The following is a 12,079-nucleotide window of genomic DNA, read 5'->3' on the forward strand; positions in this document are numbered from 1 at the left end:
ACGGCTGGAGATGCTCTTACAAGTCATCCCGAGTTACATTCGTGGTGATTCAGAACAGATAAACAAAATCTATACTTAAAAAATAATTCTTAAAGCTCATTTTTTGCAAAGTACAATAAGTGTTATTTCTTCAAAAGTTTTTGATGCAGGTTGAACACTTGAACGCTTTTGTTTGCAAAAGATATTTTTTTATCTATTTTGCCTACATTTACTATTCATCCAGATGCTTGTGAGCTCTAAAGAAGAAGAATATCGAAATAAACTTATCAATATTTGTTACACATGAGATGACCCTCACATATTTTGTTAAATAAACAACTCTCTGATCAATGCATTTCAATGTTCCGTACAACGGAGAGACATCTTACTAGAATACTCACTTGTAATGGGCCGGTCGATGCCATGGGCGAGCACCGTCGCGGTCGAAGTCGACGATGTCGGGCGGAGACAGAAAGGTTGAGCCATGGGCGCGGCGCCGCCCAACTACCGCTCCGGCGCGCCTCCACGTCGGCGAAAGCCACGCCGCCACCGGCGGAGGCGGTCGCACTTCTTCTGCCGGCGCCGGGAGGCCGCGCTCGCGTGCTTGTCGAGGCAACGGCTTGCAGCAACGTTGGTCCGGGGCTTGCTAGCGCGCTTCGCAATCTAAAGGGTGGAAAGGGCGTCACACGCCTGAAATTTGTTGTGGTTTCAGCCACTTTATTTTTGTGCAGTACGATTTGCCTTTAACAGGAGCACCAATCTGGTTCTTTTTGCTTTTTTTAGAAACACATGTAATTTTATTCATACTCATAATAATTGCAGGTACACTGATTTGGATTTAAAAATCCAAAAAAATACAAAGTAACTACTATGACTAAAAATTACAATGGCATCTTTTGGAAACACCTTCTGTTGTGGTATCAATCTCTGCTAGAAGAAATACTCCAAAACTTCAGTAAAGAATGCAATTAGACTAGAGCAACGATGTTGTTATTCTTTCAACCGCACGAACATTACCAATTATGGTTTTTGAAAGCATCTTCAGTCGCCCATCCAAAAAGATGAGAAGCCTTGATCGATGAACGTACTTGGGTCAGGGATGATCCCCTAGAAGTGTAGGCCGTCGGATCACATTATCTTCACCACGATGCTGATGAAAGATTTCGGCTCCACAAATAATCATACCAACAAAAAAAGTCTGACAGACCAACATAAACTCATCAGATCCGAAAAATCGGATATGCGAGGATAGAAAACTATCTAATCTCCTGGAACCGCCAAAATAACGAGAGTAAATTTATTCTCACAAAAAACGATAATCATGATGGTGAAAAACGTAGAACTTGAAGATGCAAGGTCCCCACCTCTCAGCGCCAAGATGGCAGCCGGAGGCCAGGGGACCGAAAATTCCCTGGCGGCGGCGGGGACGGCGGATGCCCTATGCAAAACTCCCGATGATGCATACCTGGTTCTTATTGCTGTTTCATTGATTTTTCACCATCCTGGAAAAGCAATAGCCCAAATGAGGGAGTTAAAAAAAAGCTCAAATGAGAGAAACTAGCCAGGCTGGTTGCTTGATGGGCTACGGATGCCACAAGCCGGTTAAAAAAGTAACAACCACAGCTATAACATATTAATGTTGGTTTTTTTGTCTCGAAAAAATATCAATGCTGGTTTTATCCTGTGATAACAGATCGATAAAAAATCTTGCGATTCAATGAAATAAACTTCAATAATAATATTGTCTTAAGTAGATCAATTACAAAAATAAATTCTATTTTTAGTTAGTAACAAAATAAGCAATGTAACATGATTGCATAATCAAACCACTGTCGTATGCCCAGATATAGGAGAAAACGGAACGACCAAAAAAACAGCTAAGCAACTAAAAAAGAAGCTATTCATGGTCGACATCGTCCGCGGCCCAGACCGAAGAAGCGCCCGATCCCTGCAACGCTTAGGACGTTGCACGCGCTACCACTTCACCCTTTCGCTGTCCATCCACCCGGTGGAGTGTCATCATGAGAAACATTAATTTTAAATATGATTCAATTAGTTCAATTACATAAGTGAATTTTTTTAAATTTCCTAACATAATATTAAGTAGAAGTCATATGATCGCATCATCAAACCTCCACCATATACACAAATAAATTAGAAAACCCAACCGTCTAAAAACAAACTAAAGCATAAAAAATAAAGATATATACAGAACAACATAAAAAACAAATGTTATTCTAAGGTAGAGCGTATTAAGGCTACTCTTATTACCCTAAAGAAGAAAGAAAAAATAAAACCAAAACTAAAAATAGACAAAAACTTGCACACATGTTTCATAGAATTTGTACTATTCAACAATATGCAAGAACAAATATATAGTAGTGTAACTTTCAGACAATAGTCATTTTTCCTGGACAAATCATGGGACTCATTTTATGGGAGTGGTGCTACTTGAAAGAAGAAATGTTGTAAAATATATACAAGGAAGGAAAAAAATCTGAGAGTGGTGTTATCTTAAAGTATATAACAAAAAAAACAAAGTACAAGTTTATTTATAAGAAATAAATAATTATAGGAGTGGTAACAAAAAAAACAAATTGCTTTCAAAGAAAGTATTAATTACAGGAGTGGTTTAACCATAAAGGAAGAGACAACAGAAATAAAAAGGTAATTATTATTATACAACTATGCCTAATAAAGAATCATAATGACTTGTTGGGAAGCACTTTTCTTGTATACATGGATTAGAGCATACTGAAAACTTGCACACAAAATACACAAAAGTTTGCACCCTTTGGTATGATGCAATAACAAGGATAAAGCAGTGCAACTTTAATAATTATATTATGATTTTGACAGATCAGTTACGAATTAAATTTTATTTTCATTTTTAGTGCAAAATTAAGTAGTGTCACATGACTGCACCTGTAAACCGTTGTCGGATGCACAAATATAGGAGAAAGTTTAACGGTAAAAAAGTAAACTACTTAACAACGATAGAAAAGGGTGAGAAACATTAACACAACTGAGAAGAACAATTGATTTTTCGTACTCGATCACTTTTTACTTATCGATAAACAGACACCTATAGTAAGACAAAAAAAATCATTATTCTATGGTAGAATGAATAAAGGCATTGGTGTTAACAAAAAAAAACATAAAAATAATTATGAAAAAAGTAGCACACATGTTTTATATAACTTGCCTGGTTTCACAATATGTAAGAAAAATCATGTAATATTATCATTTTTAGACAACACTATAATTTTGCACATATATTGGATAAAAATTGCACGTATGCGTACATGTCATACTAAGAATCCACAGAAAAAACAAACAATGTTGAAGTTTAGCCGTCTCTTGACAAATTGAAAATGCTTTGCATCTCATGTTGATTGTATTGTCTCCCCTATCTCTGTGTGTGTGAGAGAGACACACACATCATACAAAAAGAAAAACGTAGCATGAATGAATTGACAGTACATGGATAAATTTGATTTATGGAAGACATAACAACATGGAGTTGTGTTATTTGTAAGGAATAAAAGAATAAAAGGAGAGAAACGAAAAATAAAGAATAAAATAAAAACTAAAGAAAAAAAGAAAAAATAATTATATGTAAGAAAGAATCCTTCGGGTAGAGTTACTTAAAAAAAACAAAAAAAAAGGAGTGTGGAACAACAACAACAACAGCAATAACAACAAAAATCATAAAACTTCAAATTATTATAACAAAAAATGACTGATTAGTCTAATATGGAAAAAAATTCATGAAAGAAACATGATTAGAAAATTGAAATAAAGGACATACTTTCTTAAAATGAAATAGAAGACAATATAGGGCCAGTTCTTTTAGTCGGCTTAAAAAATAAGTTGCCTCTCTCACACCGTCATATCTCATTCTTGGAGACAAAAGTAGTCAGCCATCTAAACATATATTGGCCCATATACTTAGAACAAGCCAGTCACACCACCGCAGAATGCACGAATCGTACAACTAACTGCATGTACGAGCAAATCAACTAAGAGAACAAAACAATCAGGTGCCTTGTAGCATCCAAATTTTCATTTGGGATGGTATACATAGAAGCATGTCCATTTGCATATCCCTTGATCATCATTTTGTGTTTTGAATTATGTATAAAGGAATTTAGATTTTTATTCAATCAATAAAGAGCGAGGATACTATGACTTCCTCAAATATATAAAATGGGAACTTTATTGATATTCAACAATTTACATTGTTGAGTTCAAATTGAATTATAGGAATTACAAAACCCTTCAAATAATTTCGGGGAATTTAAAAAGCCCATAATACATTATTAAAATCAATTACATGTAACAAATATTTTTTATTGCTGGAATTTTTTCCGAAGTTATCAATTAATAATTTGTAATATTAAACATTTTTCTGATATTTTTTATCGAGCATTTTTGTTAAACTAAACTAAATAATAGAAAGTAATAAAACCTAACTATCCTAATTACTAGGCTGACCCACTCTCCCTCTCTTATTCAGCGTCACAACCGAGCTGACACGGCCCATTGCGGCCCAACCGAGCAAAAGCGCCATCCCACAGCCTCCCTTCCCCTTTTCCTTTTTCTCCACCCATGATAGGTGGGCCCTATGTGTCAGGTCGTCACCCACCTCGCGACCGAACGAGGCCGGCGACCAACAAGTTCAACCGGCCATGCCTCGACACCTCTACTTCCATTCCGACCTCGCCGTTTCTTCCAGAATCTATCCCGCACCTTTCAGAATATTTATCCTCCTCCAGTGTGCTTTCAAGGCGTCCGAAACGACCATCCGTGCACATCGAAAACGCCCGCCACTAACCTCGTCACCGCTTGCTTGGTTCCGACCACCTCGCCCCTATATAAAGCCCTAACTCTCGCCTCTCCGAGAGACCATGGCCCTCTCCCTACGGGAGCTCTCCCTCTCCCCATCATCCTAAATTCCACGCTATAGAAACCCACAAGTGTTGTCATCTGTAGAAGGTAACGATGTTGTCCAGGGGAAGCCGCCCCCGTTTCGTCTCTACTTCTTCATATCCCACCTAGACGAACCCTTTTGACACAGTGGTTTGATGTTTATCGTAGCTAGAGCGTGCCGTCAAGGAGCTTCACAATCACCGGACAATCTGTCCAACTCTTGGTGACCTCTCATCACCCGCCGAGGAAGAAATCAACATCCCCGTCGTGTCCGCGGAGCTTGCCGCATCGCCCTCTACTCAGTCTACCGCTCGAACGTCACATAGGGCCGCCACATCACGAGATCGAGCGAACCCGAGCCGATTCCGCGGTATTTTCCTCATCGCCGGCAACCAAGATTGGGCAAGCACCCCTCCCTCTTTTCTCAACCATGCGATTTCGGTCTGGCGCCCCACGTGTGTTCACTTAAGTGAACCGGTACGCAAGCCTCTCGGTGTTGGATCTTGATGCAACAGATCACCTCGCTGCCCTATTTTAAAACAAATGAAGCAGTACCGGCCTATCAGATTGTGACACGTGGAAGCCTTGTTTCCTTTAATTCACTTCTTTTCCAAACAAATTTCTGAACCTCCAAAATTCATAACTCCTAAGTGGTAAATCCAAATTTAATAATTTGTGTATCCCTGGGCACCTTGAAATCTCTAGAATATTGTAGAAAAAAATTATTTAAATTTTGGAAATTTCAAATTTAATTCAAATCTGAAATATGAATTCGAGTAAATTTGCTCTATTTTATTCTATAAGTCCAATCAAATAATTGTGTTCATCAAATTTGAATGCAGGATCATATCTTTCTATTGGAGCTCTTGTCACAATTTCCCAATTATGTTTAGTCTATGTTTTGAGTAGGTATTTTTTCAACTAAAAACAATACCTTAGTTCTGGTCTACCCACACATCACCTATCAAATCAATGAGCGGTAACTTAATGAATCATGGTGAAAGTAACTTGACGAAGTTCCTGTGTGTCCTCAAGAGCATTTTAGCTACTATATGAAACACAACCGACTTGTGCTTGGCATACATAAGGATGGGGCCACTTGGTGCACTCTATTACTTATGTTACTATTTATCCAGCTAAATATTATCTTGCTATCAAACAAATTAAGAAATTATCTCTAGAACATTTTTGGTGAAGCCTTGCTGAAAACTACTTGTCAATTTCTTCTGCTCCTCGTTGGGTTCGACACTCTTACTTATAAAAATGCTACAACTGATCCCTTATACTTGTGGGTCATCAATACAATAGTCTTGGAAGTTGTATAGCAAACCTGCTTTTGTCTTAATGTATTTGAAGCTTTTATAAGCAATATGCAATCCGACAAAGCAATCTTTGGAAAAAACATACCACTTTTTAAGCCCGACTGCTGGTCATAGTCTCTGACATAGGGTGATCTCTTGTAAGCTCATGAATAAGCCAGAAGTGTGACTAATATGCTTCGCCCTCGCGGTCAGCCTTCAGCAACCTAGTATTGGTGAAACTTCTTTATGCCGAACTGACAATTTAAGGAATAGTCCATTGTTCAGCTGTGAAGGAGTGTAACCTTAATTGTTCTCCACTGAAAATACCGATATATCAAAACAGTCTTTTGAACGGAGCACGATACAATGGGCCGTCGAGATCTGGTAGGAGATTTTTGAAATACATGATGGGCTCTAGGCCCATATAACAATTTCAGAAAATCTCAAGGGGCCAATGTAGGTGCCATGACAAGGTTGTGGTAAGTTTAGTACTACCTCATTTGTGCATGTGAGTGGAGACCCTTTTATAAGGGTTTCTCTTCCACATGCTATTAGAGCTTGCTGCTGCGAAGAAGGCCGTCGCCGCCGAGGCTTCGACGTGGCCGACTGGAGGGTATAACTGGTTTATCCCGCCAACATTTATTTCTGCGTTAGTTGTACTAGCTATTTAAGTAGATGTTTCTGCTATATGTTTAGTACGTGCTTACGTGAACAAATATCAATATGTGTTTAATGCTGTCAATGGGTGATGATTTGTGTGTATGTCCTTTTTCTCATTAACCGATCATCCACTTCATCATTATACATAAGAAGATTGGTTTTACACGAAAACTAACCTTTATTTGTAAGAAATGAAGGCTACATATAATAGTAGAATGTTTGTATTTTTTTTTTGACACATAGTAGATTGTTTGTATATATGCTTTAGCAATGAACCAAAACTCATCCTTATTAAGCGGCCTGGGTTCCCACATTAGGGATATATTGAAAGCTATGCCCATTTTTCGTGGGTTCGGGGAAATTAGATGGCAAAGCCGCACTTTTGGGGACAAATAAAGACATTTTAATGTGAGATTTCACACGGAAGAAAAGGATATGATCCTCCAAAAATTCCCGAGATTTCAATTCAAACTTGCGTACTTAACTAGATTGTCTCTTTTTGAAAGGTGTGATGGCCATCGACGTCCGCGTGTCCTCTCTCGATATAAACCCCTCGACCCACACGACGTCCGCAGCACAGTCAGGCGGACACAGAGCGCGAGCGCAGCGCGAGTGACATCACAAAACAGAGAGCTCTGCTCAGCTCAGCGAGAAGCGCTTGCTTGCCCAAGATGATGCTCGCGTACATGGACCGCGCCGCCGCCGGCGCCGCCACGGAGCGGGACGCGCTCGAGCTGACCGTGGTGGCCGCCGACGCGGCGGAGTGCGCGGCGGCGAGGGACTTCGGCGGCCTCGTGAGCGCCCGCCCCGCGGCCGTCGTCCGGCCGGCGAGCGCGGACGACGTGGCCAGCGCCATCCGCGCGGCCGCGCGCACCACGCTCCTCACCGTGGCCGCCCGCGGCAACGGCCACTCGGTCGCCGGGCAGGCCATGTCCGAGGGCGGGCTTGTCCTCGACATGCGCGCGGGCGCGGCCTCCCGGCGCCAGCAGATGAAGCTCGTCTCGTCCGGCGGTGGGGCGGCCTTCGCCGACGTCCCCGGCGGCGCGCTCTGGGAGGAGGTCCTCCACTGGGCCGTCTCGAACCACGGCCTCGCCCCCGCCTCCTGGACGGACTACCTCCGGCTCACCGTCGGCGGCACGCTCTCCAACGGCGGCGTGAGCGGGCAGTCCTTCCGCTACGGCCCGCAGGTGTCCAACGTGGCGGAGCTCGAGGTGGTGACCGGGGAAGGCGAGTGCCGCGTCTGCTCCCCCTCCGCCCACCCCGACCTCTTCTTCGCCGTCCTCGGCGGCCTCGGCCAGTTCGGCGTCATCACCCGCGCCCGCATCCCGCTCTCCCCGGCGCCACAAACGGTACTCCTACGACTCCTCATCCCCGTCCTCATCGTCGAACGATGGACGCTGACCGGCCGGCCTGCGCGTGCTCTTGACTGACTGCAGGTGAAGTGGGCGCGCGTGGTGTACGCGAGCTTCGCGGAGTACGCGGCGGACGCGGAGTGGCTGGTGACGCGGCCGGCCGAGTCGGCGTTCGACTACGTGGAGGGCTTCGCGTTCGTGCGCAGCGACGACCCGGTGAATGGCTGGCCGTCGGTGCCCATCCCCGCCGGCGCGCGCTTCGACCCGTCGCTGCTCCCCGCCGGCGAGCCCGGCCCGCTGCTCTACTGCCTGGAGGTGGCCCTGTACCAGCACCACCACCAGCAGCCCGACGCCGTGGACGAGGTAGGCCGCGCTGTACTTCCCTTCCCCGCGGGATGTCGTCGTCTATCTCCCGCTGGATTCTTGACCCCTATCCGCCCCCCGCGCTCGCCGCCAAACTCGCCGGTCCCCACCCACCCACGGCCACGCCCACCGGTCGCGCCAGCAATCCAGCAATCCAGTGCCGCTGCCGCGCACGGCCGATCTCGCGTGCGTGCAATGCGGGCCGAGCCCACCCCACCTCACCTCACCTCACTCACGTCTCCTTTGTCCCCATGGAACAGCTCAGCCATCCATCTATCTACACCAGCAGGCAGCAGCACGCACTAGGCCGGCATGTGACGACGTGACACGATCGTCGTCGTTACTCGTTACTGCTCTGCTGCCAGACCCGTTGATATTGATTCGCCTGCCCGTGCTCATGTATGTTTGTTCCGCTTGTGTGCAGAGGATGGGGGAGATGATGCGGCGGCTCAAGTACGTGCGGGGCCTGGAGTACGCGGCGGACGTCGGGTACGTGGAGTTCCTGTCGCGCGTGAACCGGGTGGAGGAGGAGGCGCGCCGGAGCGGCAGCTGGGCCGCGCCGCACCCGTGGCTCAACCTCTTCGTCTCCGCGCGCGACATCGCCGACTTCGACCGCGCCGTGCTCAAAGGCATGCTCGCCGACGGCGTCGACGGGCCCATGCTCATCTACCCCATGCTCAAGAGCAAGTGAGTATTCCACTTATACACTCCAACTCATGACGCACCACCTCTCCTCTTCTTGGATTGCTTCCGTGCGCCGCTCGGTGGCATGGCAGAGTTGCCATTTGCGGCGGGCGCTCACGTCACGCACGCGCACGTGAGCCTCCCCTGCTCAGTCAGGCAGGGCACTCGCTGACGGCAGTGAGTGATCCTGACCGGGATCACTTATAATAAGACGGGCTCCGTCCCAGCTTCTCCATCGATCCCGTTGCGTTTTGGATTTAGCCCGAGCAGATTGCGCATTAGCGGCCACCAGCTCAGGTCCTATGATTGAAAAAACTATTATTATCACCATGCACGTCTCACTCAGCCACAGTCCACAGGCCATGCACTGCAGTGCACGCACCGGCGCCATTGTTTACGATAAGCTAGCTCTCTTTCTCCTTCCTTTGTCGTATCGTGACGCGTCGTGCGACTTGCTGGTGCAGGTGGGACCCGAACACGTCGGTGGCGCTGCCGGAGGGCGAGGTGTTCTACCTGGTGGCGCTGCTGCGGTTCTGCCCGGGCGGCCGCGGCCGCGGCGCGGCGGTGGAGGAGCTGGTGGCGCAGAACGGCGCCATCGTCGACGCCTGCCGGAGCAGCGGCTACGACTTCAAGACCTACTTCCCGCACTACCGCACGGAGGCGGACTGGGCGCGCCACTTCGGGTCCAAGTGGGCCCGCTTCGTCGACCGCAAGGCCCGCTACGACCCGCTGGCGATCCTCGCCCCGGGCCAGAAGATCTTCGCCAGGACCCCCTCCTCCCGAACCGACCGATCATAGCTGCTGTTGGCGGTGATGATGACGGTGGTGGATGATGATGATGATGATGATGATGATGGTGATGAAGATCTCGACGATCGACAAGGGGGCGACGACGATGGGTGATTATAGGGTCATTATTCATTAGGCACATTGAGGGGACAAAAAGGGGCTCCATGGATGTTGTCTTAGGGAAGGGGTTGCAAAGAAAACCAAAGATGTCACCTTTTCCTCATCAGGCCCCGGCCCTCCCTAATTAGCAATTCAGCTAACTAACTAAGTAATTAGTTCATGGAAGCGTGCATCAAGCCGTGAACTCTAATTCTCTTGCAAAGTGGTATCTCACGAGAGCTACGTATCTCTTTGTTATTCCTCGGAAATTTCCCGCCTCATCGTTCCGGTCCACACGCTTCATCTTCCTGGCCATTCTCCTCCCACAAGCCACATCAAAAAAGGAAGGATGGAAATCCCTCTGAAATGAACTCATACCCACCATAATTCTTCTCCGGTCCTCCTCGAATCTATTGACATTGCAATTTCCCTACCCGGTATTCAAATTGACATTGTTCAAGTATTATTCGTGTTCCTCCATGAAAGTCATTTTTGTTATAACCATTGACTTCTCTTATTAATTGACTTTATATCTAGAGTTTGATTCTAGATTTTGCACCGGGTCCCAAATATCACCAGGATTGGGCCCTTTCTCGTCCACTGTCGCACGGTATCGTGCGAGCGAGGAACCGCGGGATCATGGCGACAATCGATCATAGCTGTTGTTGAGGATAATGATGGTGATCACCCTGCTGATTCTGGCCATTGTGGTGATGAAGATCACGACAAGGGGCAATGATGATAATAGTTTATTATTTGGCTCCCACTGCCTCTCTTTCTCAGCCTATGCACGTGTTTGAACTTTTATAATCTTCTGCATGGCCCTTGGAGTGCATCACTTTGATCTTGAGCTGAAAATATGGTTCTAGAGATTCATAGAAATAGGATTTTTTTTCCTTTGTTTACTATTCAAAGTTCTTTTAGGTTGTGTTTCTCTTGAGAGTCGCCATATCGGCGATCGTGATCTACTAGCTATTGAGGCTATGCAAGCGACGTGCAAACTCAGACTCATAATATTTCAGCCTCCACAATTCAAACACATTGATTCCCTCCAAATTTAAATGTTTACTACATCAAGTAAACATGCACAGTTTTTGACTAGTTGCATGAACAAAAGCATTTCATCCGTACATGTACAAATCACATGTTTCTTCCATTTGCACCGTCCCTTCTTTCGACTTTTCTGAAGTGAATTCTCAAATCTCGTGGTTGTGCCCAAAAATCTCCGCCACTTGATCCATTTTGTTCAGATCCAACACGATGAGCCAATTATGCTCGAATGTGCATTCATTGTGGTGATGAAGATCTCGACAAGGGGCAATGGTGCTAATAGATTATTATTTGGTTCCCTCTATCTCCCTCTCTCAACCCATGCACGTGTTTGGACTTTTATAATCTTTTGCATGGCCCTTGTAGTGCATCACATCGAGCTTCAGCTAAAAATGGATCTAGAGATCCATATAAATAGGATTTTTTTCTTTGTTTCACTATTCAAAGTCTTTTTAGGGAGTTATTATTTTTCGTTGAAGAACCAAGTCCATCCAACAGATATCGCCAATGTCCATCCAACAGATATGGAGGCGGCGCAGGCGACGAGCGAACTCAGACTCGCCATATTTCACCCTCCATAATTCAAACACTTTGATTCACACCAAATTTAATTGTTTACCACATCAAGTAAACATGTGCATTGTTTTTGACAAGTTGCATGAACAAAAGCATTTCATCGGCGACATGTACTAGTCACATGTTTCTTCCAATTGCACCTCCCCTTCTTTCGAGTTTTCTGAAGTGAATGCTTAAATCTCGCTGTTGCGCCCAAAAATCTTGTGCCACTTGATCCATTTTGTTCGGATCCATCACAACGAACCGATTCTGCTAGGATGTGCGTTCATTTCTCACTTGATCCTCTGTAATTTT

At 45.4% G+C, this 12,079-nt stretch overlaps 1 protein-coding gene across 1 annotated transcript; it reads left to right on the top strand.

The window, feature by feature from the left end:
- The first annotated feature begins 7,380 nt into the window (after positions 1–7,380).
- LOC109736725 (cytokinin dehydrogenase 11) lies at positions 7,381–10,382 on the top strand. The gene is made up of 4 exons (XM_020295933.4): positions 7,381–8,221; positions 8,309–8,587; positions 9,012–9,274; positions 9,736–10,382. The coding sequence occupies exons 1-4, from the start codon at positions 7,544–7,546 to the stop codon at positions 10,067–10,069; spliced, it is 1,554 nt and encodes a 517-aa protein (XP_020151522.1). The 5' UTR covers positions 7,381–7,543; the 3' UTR covers positions 10,070–10,382.
- Positions 10,383–12,079: the final 1,697 nt, after the last annotated feature.

This window comes from Aegilops tauschii, chromosome 7 (assembly GCF_002575655.3).
Source record: "Aegilops tauschii subsp. strangulata cultivar AL8/78 chromosome 7, Aet v6.0, whole genome shotgun sequence".
Taxonomy (NCBI): Eukaryota; Viridiplantae; Streptophyta; class Magnoliopsida; order Poales; family Poaceae; genus Aegilops; species Aegilops tauschii.

Coding starts and splice junctions, on each gene's coding strand:
- LOC109736725 (XM_020295933.4), top strand. CDS start 7,544: ATGATGCTCGCGTACATGGACCGCGCCGCCGCCGGCGCCGCCACGGAG. Junction 8,222..8,308: donor TCTCCCCGGCGCCACAAACG/GTACTCCTACGA, acceptor GACTGACTGCAG/GTGAAGTGGGCGCGCGTGGT. Junction 9,275..9,735: donor TACCCCATGCTCAAGAGCAA/GTGAGTATTCCA, acceptor TTGCTGGTGCAG/GTGGGACCCGAACACGTCGG.